Below are 19841 nucleotides of genomic sequence, written 5' to 3'. Positions count from 1 at the left end.
TCTGGATCAGGATGCTGTCAGAGAAACAGGAATCATGGTAAACAAATACAGCATGACACTGTCGCAAGACTGGGAGCCAAAGTTGAGAAAGACGACACTTGTTTAAAGACAATTATATAGAGAATGTTTTGTATATAAAGTTGTTAAAAAGTATTCAATTCCCCTTGTATAAAGATTTATGAGACCTCTAGTAAACCTATATGACTTTTAATGTAATTTCCTTACAATTAGTCCTAGTGTGTCTATTTGTGTGCATTTCATACATTCCCCTAAATGCACATGATGACTGGGTGTGTGTCTAAGAGTGTAGGCATCTTAATTTATCTGTCTGTACGAGTGTGTAATCAGGGCAGTGTGCAGGGATGGGTTAATGGGTTGACTCACTGTCTTTTGAGTCGGGTAGCGAGTCTTGCTTGACCGGGGTCGGGTCGCTCCAGGAGCGGTTGAAGCTCTTCGCCCTGCGCTCTGCAAAGGCTAGTGGAGGTGGAGAGATGATCACACACACACTATCTCTCTCTCTCTCTCTCTCTCTCTCTCTCAATCACACTGTGTCTGCTTAATATGTGTCACACATGACGTAGAGCTGTCCGGATCACTAACCACATGCTTCACGGCTCACACACATATTTCTCACCTTCTGTTTCTCACCATCACTGCCTAGATTAACGCTGTTATTTTGTGGCTGTTTCTTCCTATCTCGCTTAAACAAACCCCGACACACAGAGTAAGACCAAGTGCTAGTTCCAGATCCTTATCTTAATGATCACCAAGAAGAATAGGACCACCGTTAATGCTCATATCTACTCATGCACATGGGAACACATTCTCAGTCGCAATCCATATGTACATATCACTGATGCATCACGATAGCATGCCTGGACATACCAAAACACGAATCACAAATCACAGACACAAACGTACAAGACACAAATGAAGTCAATCATGCGCTCCATAAGACACTCATACACATGCACACACGGTGACTCACTCTGTGCCTTCATTCTTCTGCTGCCCACCATTCGAAGGTGCTTCCGGAAATTTCTGCACACACGTTCATTAGAAGGAAAGAGAAGAAGGGAAAACGAGACAGAATCCGATTATTGGAGCAAAACAGTGAACAGATGAACAGAGATGAGAATTTGAGAAGATAAAGTCTGAACATGTAAAGAGCATGTATTATGCTCTCATTAGCCATTTCGGTCATTTTTCCCACAGACACACACCATGAAACATTTTTCCTGTTCAGTTGAATCTCAGAGATGGAACTACATGTTAAGAGGGAAAAATATGTGATTATGTTACTGAAATATTCATAATGCATTTAAATGTCTTTTGACATTTACCTTTATGGCATTTGGTTGACGCTTTTATTTCCAGAACGACTTACCAAGTGCTTCTGAAGTCTCTATGGATGAATATAATTAATACTGATTCACCAGGTCACACTCAGTCTAAAGCTCTGGAACTGAATACTGAGCTTACTGATTTCAGTATCAGGTATGAAGTGCAAACCCAATTCAGTGATGTTGGACAATCATGATGTCTAAGTGTTGTGATGTATATTAGTGTATATTAGAAACCCTGCACTTGGATTGTAAATTCTGGAATACTCCTTTAATAGAGACTTTTGCTCATATGTCTTATGTCTTTCACTCAGTCATTTAACGTTCCATCGTTGGGTCAATATACTGACTCGCACCTACCTAAATTTCCCTTCACTATGAGCACATTTACACACACACACACACACACACTGGTGACGCATGAGTTTCATGCTTCTCCTCACTCCTCACAGTTATTCCGTCCCACTGTCCACCTACACATTTATCAGACTACTCCCATTACTATTATAACCATCCACAAACAGCCACCCAAGTGCAGGAGAGGGTCAAGGAAATAACGCTGCAGCTCGGCACAGTCAGGGACGTATAATTACAATGTAGTGACTTGAGAATAATTGGTAGGGCAATGATAGAGTGATGGGATGAAAGGAAGACGTGTCACGAGTGGAGAGAATGAGAACACAGCGATCTCACCGTCTCTTTTGTCCCCTTTGCCCCTTTCACCCCATGTGCGTAAAAGGCGTGATTGAATGTTATATCACCTAGGTTAATAAGAAAGAGCGAAAGAAAGACCAAAAGGGAGAAAGAAAACAGGAAAGCAAAGAATAACGACTCCTGTACCTCCTTTGTCATTTTTATTCTTTACATTCTTTCTCTCCTTTCCCAATCTCCTTTCTTTCTTTTTATTCTTCCATTTCTTTGTCTTTGGATGGTATTAGATGGAGTCTCAGCTTGCTACTTGATTCCTTTCCTCAATTCATAAGCTTGTCCATGTCATATCATCCTTCTCCCTAAGCAGCTGGGTATCAGGGGATACATACAATTCATACACCTACCTCTTGTAAACGGACACACACACACACACACACACACACACACACACACACACACACACACACACACACACACACACACACACACACCTTCCACATTGACTCTGATTATACAACAATTTTTCACCTGTCATCCCTGTTCCCAATCTCTCCTTCCTTTCCCTCCCCTCCCCTCCCCTTCTCTTCTCTTCTCTTCTCTTCTCTTCTCTTCTCTTCTCTTCTTCTTCTCTTCTCCTCAATCTCCTGAATGAATGATTGCAAAATCACCACTGGCTGTCTCCAGAGCGGTCTGGAATTCATTCAGGCCTGTTTCAATTACATTTCTTTCCTCTCCAGGAATTGCCTCTGATAATATTTATTCATATAGCGCACAGCTCTGAAAAAGACACCCAGCATATGCAAATATTTATGGCTACGCTTGATCACTCACTCTCTAAGAACTGGTTTACTATTAACCACCACAACAATCATTTCTGGATCGAATCAACGTCACTGATGTCGGTGTGAGTGAAAAAATATAATGTGCTAATGAAAAACATTAGCACATTGATTAGGTTGTGTACAATAGTCAGAGGTTTATGCTGATTGTTTTCATATTTTATATAATACTTCTATATCGTATATATTAATGATGTGTGAGTCATTAGTGATGATTCAATGATACAGTTTTCAGAACTGGAAAAAAAGCAGTTCAGGACATGGGCTGAGGACGACTCACTGAGACGTGACATTCTAATGAATGAACTTTTTAATTATAATTCTGTGTAATTAGTACCAATTATCATGACGCATTTGCGGAATATCTAATCACACCGTGGCAAACTCCGGCAGTCACTAAAACGATTGGGATAGACACTGGGTTATCCGTGTGAGTGATACAGAACAGAACTACACTGAAATTACTGTGTAAGTGATCAACCATAACAAGGAAGTTCTGCACTGTGTTGTCTAAAATGATCCAAAGCAGAAAAATGTGTAAATGTGGACTACGGGAGTGAAGTAATGCAACGACACTTTATTCTGCAGAGCCTCTAAGGTGACATTGTAGATATTTTTTCATAAGTTGTGTTCACTAAGTAATTAACTGAAGCCACATGATAATATATGGGGGCTGTTAATTTAATATTTCAAGGCCAGCTCAAGGCCATGAATTATTGTTTTGGCCACGAGATACGAAAGTCATGGCCATGAATTTTTTAACATCAGCTCGTATTTTAATATGCAGTGGGAATGACATCTTAACACGTGTCCTCCAGATAATTATTTGGAGAGAATGCATGAAAGCGTCTGTTAGATTGGAGAATTTGCTTAATGTGACATGAGCTAATGATATATGTGTGTGCGTGTGTGTGTATGTGTGTGTGTGTATGCATATGCTTTATTCTAGTAGTAATATTTTATTAGCTAGGGTTCCTGTGGCTTAGGTTCCTGTGGCTGTAATGATCTGAATAATTTCATTTATCACTAGTTTTAAAATACAGCAGCAAGTCACTTCATTTGGCTCTCAAGAAACTAAATATTAACTAGTAGCCACACCTTGATAAACAATAACCATTATGTCGCCTCAGCAGCTTGGAAGTCTTGTGGAAGTAGACTTTTCTGACACATATGAGAGATTACAACAAACTACAATTAAAACTTTTGTTTAACAAGAAACCTTTTAAATAGAAACCATAAATGGCCCAAAAATTCATTACAAGCTCTGTGTCTGTTTATCCTGTTTTGGTTTTTTTACCTTTGCCTTATTTTTTGGACCACTGTACCAGACCTTGCCCTTGGTACCAGAGTTTTCCGATCGCTTGACCTGCCTATAGAAGTAATAGCTCACCTGGACTCACCAGTTTCTTCTTTATTTTTGATTAAACACAGGATTTGTAGATCGGATGCTTCAAATTTAACCTAGCTTCTTTACACTCTTCTGGAAGAATTGCTTTGGAATTGTCAGCCAGTCAACCGAGTGTAATGATGAAGAGGTTATTGAGGATGATAGAAGCTAGCATTTAACAGGCAAAAAGAAAGAAAGAAACAAACAAAGAAACAAAAAAGAAAGAAAAGAAATGTACTCACGATATCCTGCAGAACAGCACAGGAGGATGTCCATAAAGCACAGAGAGAATAGAAAGAGAAAAAGTCACTTTACAGTTCTGATGTTGTGTGCTTCTGTAATGTGAGTGTTGTGTGGAGGTGTTTTGGTGTGTGCTTTGCTCACTGTGTACTCGTCAACTATCTGAGTCACTGACTGTGTGAACGTCAAAAAAAAAACTGTGTGTTTGGCTAGAGAATCTGCAGGATGATCTGTCCCCGAGGTCACCGCACACTGCAACTTAATAATGTATATACGTGTGTGTGTATGTGTGTGTGTATGTGTGTGTGTGTGTGTGTGTGTGTGTGTGTGTGTGTGTGTGAGTGCATCAGTGGATTGCTCACGCTTGCATGGTCGTCGTAGCAGTCTGGAAGCTGAACATGTTCTCTTTGGGGTACCACTGGTTGTCTTCTGTTGGAGAGAAAGTAAAGTTAGTTGTAACTGTGGGTTCATTTAAAACACTTTAAATTAAAAAAAACCTGCCTGACGTATACTTCTGCAGAGATGCACATCATTTTTCTTTGTTCATATACATGTGTAGTCAAGTCTTATCATAGGGTAATCAGATAAGAGTTACAGAGGAGCCAAGCTTGTATTATTACTGCAAGAAGACGAACTGTAGGTGACAGAGATCTTGTGGATCCTAATTATTCTCAGAAATAAGATAAAATTGTGAATTTGAAATTTATATCCTGAATTTAAGTGACAGAATCATTAGCCAAATTAAACTAAATTACAACGTGAAGCTAAAAATAGAGACATCTATTATACACGTTATTATTTTTATTTTTTTATAAATAAAATAATAAAAAACAAGTAAACAGATTATTTATTTATTTATTACACAAACCTATATAAGGAATACATTCTATTTATATTTATTTTAAATTGAAATAGATTTTTTACAACTATTTGAAACTAATTAAACATTGACTTATTTATCATTTCTTGGCTTTAAACTTCTGTTGCGCTCGTACACAGCCCATTGCTAATGTTAGATAAACAAAAGCAAATCTCAAAATCTAACGTTTGTGACAAAATATATTGTGTTGTATTGCTTTATCATGACTTTCTCACAGAACCCCGCGTTCATTAATATTCCCATGCATTTGAACACTGCTGTGTTTTACCTAATAAAAATTCTTATCAATTTTTAAATGCCTCTAACATACATTATCATAAGCATAGTTCAGCCCTTCATGTGTTGCTTAGCACACATACACACACACACACAGATCCACTGCACAGAGGGTGAGAGAGGCTCACAGAGACACAGAGAGAGACACAAAGAAGCTACAGACCACGGCACATCCAACAAACGCCCCTTCTGATCTTCTGTATTTCTCTCTCTCTCCGTTCTGTTTCCCGTCTCACCTCTGTCTATAAAAGTCACGCGGTCCACACTGCTCATGCGCTCTAGTGGGCGGCGCTGCTTGCCTGGCTCTCGCACGCTGCTCTCCAGCTCTAGTGAGCCGTGACTGCGAGACGGTGCTCCGGGACACAAGTCACACGCCAGGCCGCATTCTTTTCCCTCGCCCCAGCCGCGGATGTTATGGGCGCTGATAGAACTCTGCAGGGGCTGAGAGAGGTGGTGGTGATGATGGTGGTGGTGGTGGTGTTGGTGTTGCGAAGGACCTGCTCCTGCACTTCCTTGCACTCCACTTGCAGGTTGCTGCAAATTCGTCCCAGTGGCGCTATGGTGGTTAGCATGGCGATGGTGATGCTGGATGGGTGAGGAGGAGGTGGAGGCCTGGGCGAGGGCTTGAGAGGCAGACGGGGCATCCCTTGTCTCCCTCAGCACATCCAGCTCCAAGCTCTCCTTGCTGGTACGGCTGCCAGCCAGCATGGCGCTCTCGCCGCTGATAGTGTAGACACGTGATGGCTGTAGCGAGCACTCCACACACTTCTGCTGCTCCTCCTCGATTGAGAAGCTGCGCTCTAGTGACAGACGGCTCTCAGAACAGGTAGACGGGATGGCTGATGGCTGCAACAGGTGCAGCGTAGGGTCGATCAGATTGGGCTCGGTGCTGCCGTTTGAGTCCTGAAGAGAGAAGCTGTGCTGGTGGTTGTTGTTCTGGGTACAAACACTATCCGGTGAGTCCGAGTCGTGGCCAATGAGGGTGTCGGACAATAAGTGATCTTGAATGACAGAAACAGATAGAGAGAGCATAAATAACAGAAACAAAGAGAACCAGTAAGAAAGGACAAATAAGGTCATGTCCAATAGAAACTTTTGAATAATGCATAAATCTGTAAGAGGTTTAAGGTAGAGGTGTGCTTCAGGACTGGGATTCCCCCGGATCGAACAGGGAGCAAACTGGGTACCAGTGTGGAGCTGTGTGATGAATTTATGACCAGCAGAATAGAAATGGATTTATCAGACATTTTCAGTCAGTATAAACAAAATGAAGGCGAGAGGTGTTTTTTCTTTTTGCTAGATAACCTTACACAGAATTTTAGTGTTTTAAGATAACACCTTCGAATTTTAGATGCTTATGAACAAGCACTTGGGGCATCTCAATGAGTAGAAATGGGTTTGATAGAATTTTTTTATTTTTTTTTACTTTCCTATGAATATATTGCCCCAAATACGCTAGGTAAAAAGAGGAACACTTCTGAAAAACAAAAAACTCTTAAAGCCCTGAAAGTGTCTACTTTCACATGAGCTGTTAGTCACCACTGCGGCAGGTGACTTGACAAAGAAATTCAATGCTGAACATGGGCACAACTAAAACAGGCACAAATTCCATTTTTTGGCCTCTGGGGAAAAAAATCAACTGATATGTTTCTATTCTGGAAAACAGAACCTTTTGTTACAGAAAAATTGTAACTGCAGGAGCTGGCAGGGTTTGTCAAAATTCCTTTGGGACCAGGTGAGATTGTGATTTAAACAAGTCCCATGCACTCCTCTAGCCTGAGGTGCAAAAAGAAAGGCTTATCATGAAAGGGAAGGGCGAGGGAGAGCCGTCAGTAATGAGTGTCTGACCTGATCCGTTTCGGCTCTCAGGTTGAGCGTGAAGGTACTCTCCAAATGCTCGGGCTGCTCTGCAAAGAGACACATAAGATCCATCATACACATACCGGCTATCGCATAACACGAGCACACCATGGCATGAGAGAGCCTGTGAGTCATGGTAATTGATTTTCTGAGCCCAATCAATTACTCGGACTGGATCTATATCTACTCTGACTAAGACAAATTCAGGGCCAACTGTGAGCTAGCTAACAGTAAATGGAGTCATGAATTCAGGCTGTTTCTTGTTTTATTTGATCCAGCACCTACACACAGGGATGGAGAGAATAGAAATAGTACATGAACACTGTCTACAAACCCATTTCACTACTGGATTACACAATGCTAATTGTTTTTTAATGCTAGCTAGCTTGCTACTTATCATTAGACTCCCGATTTTAGATCAATATACAAATTTGGGACAATATTAATAAGATAACAGTTAGCTTGCTTGTTAAGAAACTTGCTTATCAATCACCACATTTAATAATTTTAATATTAGCTAGCTTTTAAATAAACCTGCATAGATGCTAATGTCCAATAGCATTGTGCTAAAGTGAAAGATAAATCAGCAGTTGTGTTTAGGTAGCTGGAATGCTTAGCTAATTCTCTGTGTTCTCTTCAACACAAAGCTGGTGTTTAAGGACACCAACAGCTGTACTTTGTGGCCATAAACGGTTTAAAACAGGGTGCAAATAGAAATTCTGTTTAAGAAACCAGTCAGTAATAATTGATAGTCACATTTTGTGTTTGTCATCATGGTCATAGATTTCAAAGCAGAAAAAAATGTACTTCTGTTAATCTAACCAATATACTATTCTAATAAACAAAACGATCTTTCTTTACAGACTGAAATGAGACAAACACACCACAAAAACAGAGTGTAATGACTGACAAAACAGTCACACAAGTAAAGGCTAATCCCACAGTATTGCTCTGAACCTGTGCTAACCAGCAAAAATTTATGAATGGAATCAAAGCTCAATAATCCAGAAATGATTTATAGAAAATAAAAGGTAAGTTAAATAGAATTTACAAGTAAAATAAAATTAATAAATTAATATAAAGGAATTAGTTGTATAGAACAGAGGAAAAATAAGTAGACAAAATATTATAATATGAAACTACTGTGACGTTTGTTAGAGTATTCAACAGAAATGTGGTATAATCTATTAGACTAGCAGAGTATGTTAAAAACATGTGTATTTATTGTGACATTGAACTGTTTTATGATTTTCATTTTATTCTGACTGACTCTTGATCTCATTTTCCTTTATTTCAGATGCTCAGTTTCATTTGCATGTGCTTTATTTAATCTTAATGGGTTCTATTATCTGTTATCATTTCACTGTCCAATGATTTGAAACAAACTCTTTGTTCATTCTAAATGTGCTAGCATGCAGGGCCTTTCTGAAAATGACTCTCTAAACACAGTAGGTCTTCCCAGATTCAAAATAAGGAACTAGATTGAAATGTAAATTCCTACAGTGGCAGAAAATATCACAGATGTTTAGTTGTTTGTAAAAGTTTTTAGCTTTGCCAGTGACCCCAACCCTAACGCTTGCATCTTTCATATGGACTGTGTGTTAGGGGCTGTCTGTGCATTTCATAGGGGCTGTGTGTGCATTACAGCAGAAAGCTTGAGGAACATTTTTGGAAATTAAACTTTCTAAGAACCTGTAGAATATGTAAGGAATAAATATGATGTATTGGAAAACCTGAAGAAAGTGATCAATAGTAGAAACAAAGCAGAGTTTCCGTCACCACCCGAAGTTACCACAGCGATTTGCCTATGCTAATAATTTTTATTGTTAAAAAAGGTTTATAGAAAATTTTAATGGTGTGGAGCATCTGCAAAAAAATAAACCATCCTCTTTCTTTTCTCACCAAGTTAATAAGACAAAGAAACTACGGCTTGTCATGTTACCAAGAAACTGCAAAGCCTTTTGTCCTTAAGTCTTAAAAAAACAAATGTAAAGTTACAGATATACCTCTTACTCTTCCACTGTGCTAAAACTGGAGACTCCTTCTAGAAATTCCCCTCACAAACACTTTTTGTATTTAAAAAATTGTCCCCGGGTAAGATGTTACTATAGAAATGATAACATATAAGAACACGTGCTAAAATAATGCTGTAGATGCTAGAAATCCCAGAATAATAATGAGAGACTGTAATTAGCCTGTGTATGATGAGGCTTTATCAGTAACCATCCATCAAACCACCTCGGAATCATGGGACCGAGCCAGACATCTGCACCAACCCCAGCAATGGCATACCAAATGACAGAGTAAGCCGATAGCAGCCTTCGCGACACACTATCAAAGAAACCACCAATCCCATAGAGTCAATCAGAGATTTAAGTTACGTGAAGTTTAAGTACTGTATAGTGTGGATATACTGAAGACCTAGCCAAAGGTTTTTCTGATTCTCAAACGTTGGCACACAGGCTAGCGCGAGCCCCTTGTGAGTCATAGCTCTGTAAGAAGCAGCTCTGCATCAAAATCACGAACAGGAAGTCTTTAATGAGGGCTGGGTTTTGCTGGGGTTTTTTCTTCAAGACTAAAGATAATACCCCTACACAAACTAACACACACAGTGGAACTAGGTGTCCACAATGAAAGGGACAAACACTGTGCATCCTCTTCTAAACATGCACAACTTCCGAGCACCCACTCCTCGCTTAAAATTGCAACCTCCTCCACATGAGCTGTCACGCAGCCGGGGATCCCTCTGCCGGCGATTCCACTAGTATAAAAGCCAACACCTCAGGGCCTGTAACACCATGTCTTGGAATGTGAAATCTTCCTTCTGGCACAAGGGCATGATGAGCATGACACCAGCATCAATTATTCAGGTCCAGCCTACACAAGTGGGTCTCCACATGACCATAATGAGCACTCGGCTCAATCTCTCTAATAATGGGACAACAAATCAATGTGACGAGCCATGCAATCCACTTCAACACTTTCAGGGAATTACAAGACAGGTAAACATGTTGATATAGATAATATATCCACTAAGACTGGGATTTTTTTAGCATATAATATCATTATTGTAATATATTAGGATATAATATGCTTTTGTGGGACAAAGGGGATATTATGCTATCATTCTTGTTTTAAAAAAAAATTGTCATCAAATTGTAAATATAATTGTATATTTTTAATTGTATATTTATAATTGTATAATTGTAAACAAATTGTAAAATATAGTTAAGGAATAATAGACAACTGGAGAACAACTTTAGGAAAATAATTAACGATGGGGTCAAGTGGCAGTCACGGCATAGAATCTCCTTCAAAAAACACTAAATAAATGTCTCCTGAGAGGAAAAAATGTATTAACAAACTGTATCAACAGTTAGTATTACGTTGCTATTATGCTACTATTACGTTATGTTTAGTTGGTTCTGTTATGTTTATGCTAATAATTCAGAATTTCTTTCTCCATTTCAGTTCATTTTTGAAAATATATTTTCTTTAATTAAAAAAATGCAATATGCAATGCTTCATTATGTCATGCCATATATCATTATATCTATATAATATATAGAATATGTAATATAATACATAATATCTAACTAATCATACATGATTTTGAATGCAAATTATATTACTGGTATATTTTGTGTATTGGACAAACTTGTAATAACGACCCACCCCTAATGTCCACATGGTAGTTCAGCTTTACTGGCATACAAGTTGCTCATGAATCATGATGTAGCTCTAAATGACTGTTTTTTTAAGAGGAAGAAGAAGAAGAAGAAGAAGAAGAAGCACTTGAAGGATAAACCGCTGAAGCTCATAGACAAATGGATAAAACTCTCGTAGTCTGTGCTAGTAAAGTCAAAAAGCATTTATTGTCATTTCAACCATATAGCTGATGCAGTACACAGTGAAATGAGACAACGTTTCTCCAGGACAATGGTGCTACATAAAGCTTTAAATGACATAAAGCTACATAAAACAACACAAAGCTAAGTACTTAAGTCACATCAAGTGCAACATGTGCTAGTATCAGTTCTGAGGCAAATACTGTACTGTATATGTTATGTCTAACTAGAGTGATTTTTTTTTTCCATATTCCATATTGATTCCATATTGAATCATTTCTTAATTCACTTCTGCCTACTTGAAACAAACCCAATACTAAAGGCTGTTGGAAAGCATTTTTCCTGGCAGAATATATATATATATATATATATATATATATATATATATATATATATATATATATATATATATATATTCACACATATGTCGAGGTGCTGCTGGCGTCACAGCCTCCTCTGTTCTCTGTCTCCACAACCAAATCGCAAGCATTAACACCTACAGCCTGGAAGGCAGACATCTCTAGAGGAGGAGCTTTAGCTACAGAGGAGGTCATTTAACACATATGATTTTGCTGCAATTTATAGCACACTGTTAAATCGACTTCTCTTTCTCAGCATGGTGTGAATAGAAAACGATCCTTTCACTAGTAAGAGGCAATTATCAGCCCCCTCTGAAGACCTCACGTGCTGCTTCATATTTTTCATGTACGTTCTCTGAGTTTTGATTAACATCAACAAGACGCCCCACTGCTTGGTGATTTGCAACGTTAATAATACATAAGGAGGAATAGAGAACACTGGATGAGCCCTGTGTCAAAAAAGAAATGGGAAAACAAAAGACCGTGCTGGCCTGTGGCACAGGTGAAAGGCTTTTCCTGGGTGTCCAGGTAGTGAATACGTAATTAGATTTGGCTGTAAGCCGATATATAACGCTAAATGTGGTCTAGAACTGACAGCTAGATCATAACCTAACTGTTAAGGCAATACAATTATCTGTTCCTGGTGGACAAATACAAATTTGAGCAAAAACAGTAGTCCTCATCAGGGAGCCGTGCTGCCTCTCCTCAGGCAATATATAGCAAATACTGAAGATGAATGAATGAATGAATGAACAGCAGGTCTACAGGCATCCAGTTAAGAAAAGAATAAAGGAAGAACAAAAGTCTCATTGGAAGCATTTCTATTTCTATTAGTGTTGAGATGAATACTTAGTAGGATACACTGCTGCTGGAATGACATCAATATTATGTAAATGTCTTTAAACTCATTCATCCTCAATGAGTGCTTTCTCCTGGTCAGGGTTACAGTGGCTCCAGAGCCTACCCTGGGAACACTGATCATTATCGTTATATCATAATATAGATCATTTCATATTTTGAAAATATGTCATTTTCTCTAAAATGACATACAATTAACATGGAACATAATGTGCACACATTCATGACTGGATTCATGCCAGCAAGTGGGCAAGTGGTAAAAGATGTTGGACTAGTGATTAAAAAACTGTGAGTTCAAATCCCAGGAGCACTCCAAGCTGCCACTGCTGGGCCCCTGGGCAAGGCCCTTATCCCTAATCTGTTATATAAATTAGATAAATGTAATACCCAAGCCGGGGGGCACGGTGGCTTAGTGGTTAGCACGTTCGCCTCACACCTCCAGGGTTGGGGGTTCGATTCCCGCCCCCGCCTTGTGTGGAGTTTGCATGTTCTCCCCGTGCCTTGGGGGTTTCCTCCGGGTACTCCGGTTTCCTCCCCCGGTCCAAAGACATGCATGGTAGGTTGATTGGCATCTCTGGAAAATTGTCCGTAGTGTGTGATTGTGTGAGTGAATGAGAGTGTGTGTGTGCCCTGTGATGGGTTGGCACTCCGTCCAGGGTGTGTCCTGCCTTGATGCCCGATGACGCCTGAGATAGGCACAGGCTCCCCGTGACCCGAGGTAGCTCGGATAAGCGGTAGAAGATGAATGAATGAATAATACCCAAGCCATGACCATATGACTGATGTATCTTCAGTTCCACACCTTTTAGGTGGACTGATGCCTGCTCTGTCACAGGGAGTTTCACTCTGTGTTACACTCCTCCATGTACCTGACCCTCTACTCTAAACCCTTTCTCTTTTTTTCCGAGCTTGGATATGCAAAAGATCAAATGCTACATATGTAGAACGGCTGGTTGTTGCAGCAGGTAGATTCTGCTTCACAGCTCCAATGTCTGAAGTTCAGAATCTGTCCTCTGATCACTGCCTGTTTTAGTTTTGCATGGCTTTGTGATGGCTGTGTTCGTTTCCTTCTTCTTCCTCCCAGGACATGAATTTGCTACTCTGCATTCCTTTGGCGTAAATGAGTGTCTGAGTGTGTGACCGTCTCCCCTGCTATCTGGGGTATTCATGCATGATGCCCGGCCTTCAGGATAGACTGAAGTTAAATTAAGGAATGGATGACTGACTGTAGAAATATGACCTCTGAAGTTGCACAAAACATCAAGTTACCATCAATCAAATCCCACCATCTCTCAAGATGGTCTTAACGACAAGGAAGATCTGCATCAAGAAATTCCACGCTGGTGGAAAGAACCTGCCCTGAACAATTGAGTTACTGGCCTCCGTCCTCTAGAGATTGCTCACTTCACTAAATTAAAAATCAAAACAAAACAAAAACACTCAACCCTGTTTGATTTTGTTGCTGTAGCTACTCAGGGTTTTAGCTTCATTGTATTCTTGATAATGACTATGTATTTCTTCTGTAAGTCACTGAGGATAAATGCAAATGTACACTTAATCCTGACTCCTTGCCAATCGTCATTATTTCTAATAGCTCATTATAGAAAATATGCCTGGATAACTTAAATACAAGGAGAGCAAAAGGAACAACCTTCCCCTGAGGTCGTTAATCAGGTTAATGTGCACTTTTAAGGTTCCTGCTTTGAGATGTGTAAGCAAAGTAAAAACTAAAAAAAAACCTTATTCTGCATTCTTGTTGGCAAAGCAGTATAACACACCTGAACAGAATCTGTGCAGATTTTATTCTGGTTTCTTTCAACACCTAAGGCTCGGCAGGGAACTACACGTCCTACATCACCCAGGTTCTCTTATTATGGTATATCTGATGACACACACCTGCACACACACACACAGAGCATTTTCACACAGCGTTCTGCTCTTTCGAGCCACAAATCCACTCTGCTGTCTCTTTGAAGCTGTACACATGTGGGCAGTTACAACCCACCTGTCCTTTAAATAAATTATTGCTAAGCACCTTTTATAGAAGCTTCAACAGCACAGCTGAGCGAGATTGCAATTACAAGTTTGCATGGTACATGGAAAGGTAAATTTCTACTTCTTTTAAAACGAAATCAGCTTTGACGAATCATTGGCTGTGAAAACAGAATAAATAATAACCTCAGAGATCGAATGTTCTTTTAGCAGCCTTTTTATTTCCTTCTGAAACACTCTGAGCACTTGGACACTTGTTCTTAAATACTTAATGCTGACAGATAGATCCAAGAGGCTGCATGACCTAAAGTCGGCACAGGAAGACAGGGGGATGCAGGAATAAGAGTTTGCCTATAAGGCCCTTCATCAGTTTAACAACCTCTTCCATATCCACATGACTCCTTAAAGATGTTAGGTTGAGTATCCCTGCACTGAGACAAATGATCATTAAGACTTTACTATTAACACGTTCAAAGGCGCAGCCTGTTTACATGGAATTTGGGGACCTTCCTGAACAGCAGTCCACTGATTAAAATGTCATCTCCTACAAGAGCCACAGCACTACAACACTCCCTAATGACATCTGGAATCTTTACTGAGTTTCAACAACAGACATCTTTGGAGGAGGAGCTTTAAATGTCAAAGGTATAATCATAGTGCCAAAGTCATCCTAAAACCTGTATCATTTCATCCCTTAAGCCTAATTACAGTGCACATTGCACATTCTGATTTTCACCACCAGAAGATAAAGAGAGTAGGGGGACACCCGTATAAACCAATCAGCTTGATAGTTCAGCTTAATGCCTGCAATTTGGTTTCCTCACAAGGTGATAATTAGGTATGGTTAAAACAGAACAAAAAAAAGCACGAAGTAGCCCTAAGTGAACATTTTGCTATCTTAGCGCATCAGTGCTTTCTTGTTGTGCTCATTTATAGGCATCCATGAAAAATTGCTTTTCAAAAAACAAGTAGAGGCTTCATAAATAAACCATAAACTTGCCCAGGGAGTAGAACAAACTAGTTCTATGGAAACCATAAAGTATATTTATCTTCATGGATATCAAATACAACTCTGCATCATTTCCACTAGGGTAGAGCTGATAAGGAGGTTACGACCCCATTACCCAGGAGTGTTCAGTGGCATTCAACAACTGCTCGAGATTTGCTCCTCCTTGGGTTTGAAGAACAGCAGGGACTTAAATGAGCGTCTCTTGTTCTTCTGCACAATGTATGTGATATTTATTTTTCTCTATTTTGACACTTTTTACAAGAATATTATGAAGTATATTTTTATAGATCTAAAACATATAGTCCATTTAAGGTTCAGATGGTATCATTACAAAAGATCAAGGGGGGGTGAATACTTATGCAATGCACAGAATAATAATAACATGATGAACTCTTGTCATAATCGTCATGTGTCAGTCCTTTATAACAAGTTAAAGTGTTCATGAAATAGTTGGATTTTAATAATTGGTTGTCAGACACTTCACACTGTATTCCGAAGGTCTTATGATATACTACTTCTATACTGCTATACGTATGATATACTACTTCTATACTGCTATACTTATGATATACTACTTCTATACTGCTATACTTATGATATACTACCTATATACTAATATACTACTTTTAAGCAGAAAGCTAAAGAAGCATATCATCATGTCTTGGTCAATCAGCATCATTCCTGTTAAGCAGGAACCAGATGCAAATTCAGTTGTTATGCCAAATTATTTATTTAAAAGGTTCACAATATTAATTTTGTCTGTGCTCTGTATAATTCCTAAGCCAGCAGTGATTATGAAACTTCACAGCTTATGCCATATACATCAGTTCGTTAATTAAACACAGTTGTGGGTTTCAGTAACATAGCAAACATAAAGAACATTACTAAAAACCAACCAATACTTTTTTTTTATCTTTTCTGGGGTAGTGGTGGCTGAATTGGTTAAGGCTCAGGGTTGTTGATCAGGGTTCAAGCCGCAGCTCTGCCAAGCTCCCACTGTTGGGCCCTTGAGCAAGACCCTTAAACCTCTCTGCTCCAGGGGTGCTAAATCATAGGTGAATCTGCACTTTGACTCCAACCTCCAAAGTTGAGCTACGCACAGAAAGAATTTAACTGTTATATAATGTATATGTTATGTGTATAGGCTTCTTCTTCTAAAGAAAAATATTCCACCTACATTTAGTGGCCTCCATTTCACCTTCATTATGTTGTTTTATGGCTGCTTGGAACAAAACACTGCTGAGGGGAATAACAAGCAGCTCTTGGTGGATGGGACCAATTGTCTATTTGCACACCGGTGTAAGTGCGTCATGAGAAGGCAGTGGAGATCCTCATTGATGACTCAGCCACTCTACACATAGACCAGGCTTGATGAGCTTCAAGTGGTACCGTGAGCAGCAGCGGGGGGCTTTTATGGCTATTCAAGGGAATCCGTGTTCAGGACAGGACGTTCATCTTTACCCATAATTGATTAAAGCTTCTGCCTTGATGTATGACTCACACTGGGAGCTCAGACGCATATTTTTTTTTCATTCTGTAGACAGTAAATAAAAGGTATCCTGAAGGCCATGTCCTTGGTCCTGGACATTTTTAATCACATTGTGCTGTGTAACAAATAAAACAAATAAATTGAATTCACATCCAAGGGTATATCAATGGTATATCAATAAGGGTATATTCAACTGCTTGGAAGAAGACCCCAAAAGAAGCATTTTTGCCTCATGTTCTAGTGAGTATTTTAGTGTTGATGGAAGGGAAAGATAATGCGTTCATGGCACTGTGTGTGGCGAGATGGGAACAGGGAATGATGTGATCAGTCGGATGGTCTGAAACAGATAAACTCTGATCTTGCTACTGATTACCAGACAGCAGAACATCCATAGCCTCTCGCAGCTTTTTTAATAGATTCTTTCACTGTCAAAACACTCCCAGTAGAAGAATAACAAATAATCAGGTGACTTAACCTGAGATCATGATATGATATGATGTAATGCTATATATTGACAATTTCAATGACCAACAGAGCAAAAAAAAAAAAGAAACTTGTTGCATGTTGCATCAAACTCTATCAAAATATCTAAATCCTTATAATTTACAATTTGACCCAATATTACAGCAAGGCTCTGTATGACGTGCATATTTTAGCATGTGAAATATGACGTGCATATTTCAGCTTATACAAGTCATTTTCGCTTCTCGCTCTTTGCGGGTTACTGATACTGAGAAATCACCCCGGAGCTACTTCCAGTCTAATTATTCATTTTCAAAGAAAACACACTCAGGACTTTTCTGACTGGTTTCTGCATACTTGCATTAATAATGTATTTTTCATTATCTCAAATCACTCTAAGCTCATCTGTGTCCAAGCTCTCACTGTGCCACAAACGTCTGGATGCTCGGTGTTCCTTGACTATATCTTACCGACACTGCATCTGAAATCGGTATGCAGAGCTATGTGCACACGTCTGTCCTGCATACTGAGCAGGGATTTTATCCTTTAATCACCCCACCACACACACACAGACACACACACACAGTCACTTGACCAGAGGGAATGCCATGTAGCCAGTAGTCAGATATTAAAGCACTGTGCCAGGGAGATATAGATGCAAGGTTATGCCCATGACCTTCCCTTCTCTAAGACAGATGAAAATGGTTTTCTCAAGAAATATGACACATAATTGAAGCCAGTGACGCACTAAATGTACTTAAACAGCACATAAACTACACAGAGCAACCAGAATTAGGGCATAGGAAAGGATGCACTGTCTGTAAAGGATTAGAAACTACAGTGGATGTGGTGCAGTGTTGAATAGTCCCGATGCCAACGTCCCTATGTAAATAAACAAAAAGATTATTTCATGTCAATAACTCATCAGGATCCATTAGCACGAGCCACTGAGTGACAGATGCATTGATTGATCTGTCTTTTACCCTCCGCCTGAAGCCAGTACATCAGACTTTCAGTGGCAGTGCCACACTCTGAGCTATGCTATCAGAAATAAGAACTTGGTGAATAACATTTCTGAACACAAAATCTACAGGCATGCATTTTCCATCAAGTTCCATCTTCACCACTTTAAAAGCTAAGCCTCTGCAGTGGTACCTGACACACATGCAGCTACATCAGGGTGTGAATTTCTGTCCCACGTGACGACAACAAGACAACAAAGAGCTGCAAATATGTCTTTTTATGAAATACTGTCTATTGTCTAATCATTGCAGAAGTCATTTACACATCCATAAGCTGTAGACACGTTAAGATGCGGCACCACTGGTGCACCACATGACTCAATAGTCAATTATTATATAAGTGACATTATGATCACTTGTAATAAGGACAAATTACTAACAGCTGCATCTGTTCATCCGGTTCAGTGATGCGTCTTTGGCGTAAGGAGATAAAGATCCTGCATATTTCAGCGCATGCTGATACAGACACATCTGGCAGGCTGCTGCGCATCTGCATCTGCATCTGCATGTGGACACCAAGTGGAAAGCTGGTGCTCACCTAACTTTTGCTGCCACTGATGAGATAGCATCGTTCCTCAGATTCCTTCTCTTGGACACGGCAGTTCCCATGCTGGCATGGAAACAACGGCGGTGACAAAGCGGCTCATTCCAAAACGATCACGACGCAGAGAAACGCACGGAAACGCGTCCTCTTCGGAACTGTACAGAGAAACAAAGCGCAAGCTGTGTGAAGAACTGAAGCATCAGTTGCGCCTGGTTCGGGATCTTGCCTGCACTACGCACAGCTCTGTCTCAGAGTACAAGGAAAGCACAAAAAAAAAAAAAAAAAAAAAAAAACACGAGAGGAGAAAATAAATAAATAAAATAAATAAAACGCAAAAAGAAGCTCCGCCCACTTCTCTGCTCCCCATTCAGGCAGGTAGAAAGGGGCGTGTCAAAGATGCGCCAGGCGGAAAGTGTGGGCGTGTCAGATCGGAGACGCCATATATGGTCACAGAATTCCATTTATTTATTTATTTATTTATTTATTTACTTATTTATTTATTTATTATCATCAAATAGTTTGGCCGTACTGAATGGTAAGGTCTACCTGCATATTATATACAGTCCCTTCAATATGTTATAGTTGTATTGTGGGTGTAATCTTTATAAAAACAAAACAAAACAAAAAAAACACTATAGTAACTGTAACTAGAACGTACATTTCCTGAAGAAAATGTGAATGGTGCTTGCACGTGGCAAGTTCCCCTCATTATTGTGAGTGTTTTGATATGTCACATGTCCATGTTGTAAAAAGTTTTTTGATTCTGCAGATTTTGCGGCACA

At 39.5% G+C, this 19841-nt stretch overlaps 1 protein-coding gene across 1 annotated transcript in view; it reads right to left on the bottom strand.

Annotated features, from left to right (window-relative positions):
* nsmfa (NMDA receptor synaptonuclear signaling and neuronal migration factor a) overlaps nucleotides 1-19279 on the bottom strand; it is a 33377-nt gene extending 14098 nt beyond the window's left edge. The window contains exons 1-7 of the mRNA XM_060891568.1: nucleotides 19054-19279; nucleotides 7465-7523; nucleotides 5853-6617; nucleotides 4823-4889; nucleotides 4463-4468; nucleotides 989-1041; nucleotides 385-474 (exon numbers count right to left, since the gene is read on the bottom strand). Coding sequence (XP_060747551.1) covers nucleotides 385-474; nucleotides 989-1041; nucleotides 4463-4468; nucleotides 4823-4889; nucleotides 5853-6617; nucleotides 7465-7523; nucleotides 19054-19124 — 1111 coding nt within the window. The 5' untranslated portion in view covers nucleotides 19125-19279. The remainder of the gene's footprint in view (nucleotides 1-384; nucleotides 475-988; nucleotides 1042-4462; nucleotides 4469-4822; nucleotides 4890-5852; nucleotides 6618-7464; nucleotides 7524-19053) is intronic.
* Nucleotides 19280-19841: the final 562 nt, after the last annotated feature.

Source organism: Tachysurus vachellii, chromosome 17 (assembly GCF_030014155.1).
Source record: "Tachysurus vachellii isolate PV-2020 chromosome 17, HZAU_Pvac_v1, whole genome shotgun sequence".
Classification (NCBI taxonomy): Eukaryota; Metazoa; Chordata; class Actinopteri; order Siluriformes; family Bagridae; genus Tachysurus; species Tachysurus vachellii.
The sequence above is the reverse complement of the archived record's forward strand: the minus strand, read 5'-3'. Positions and strand labels throughout refer to the sequence as shown.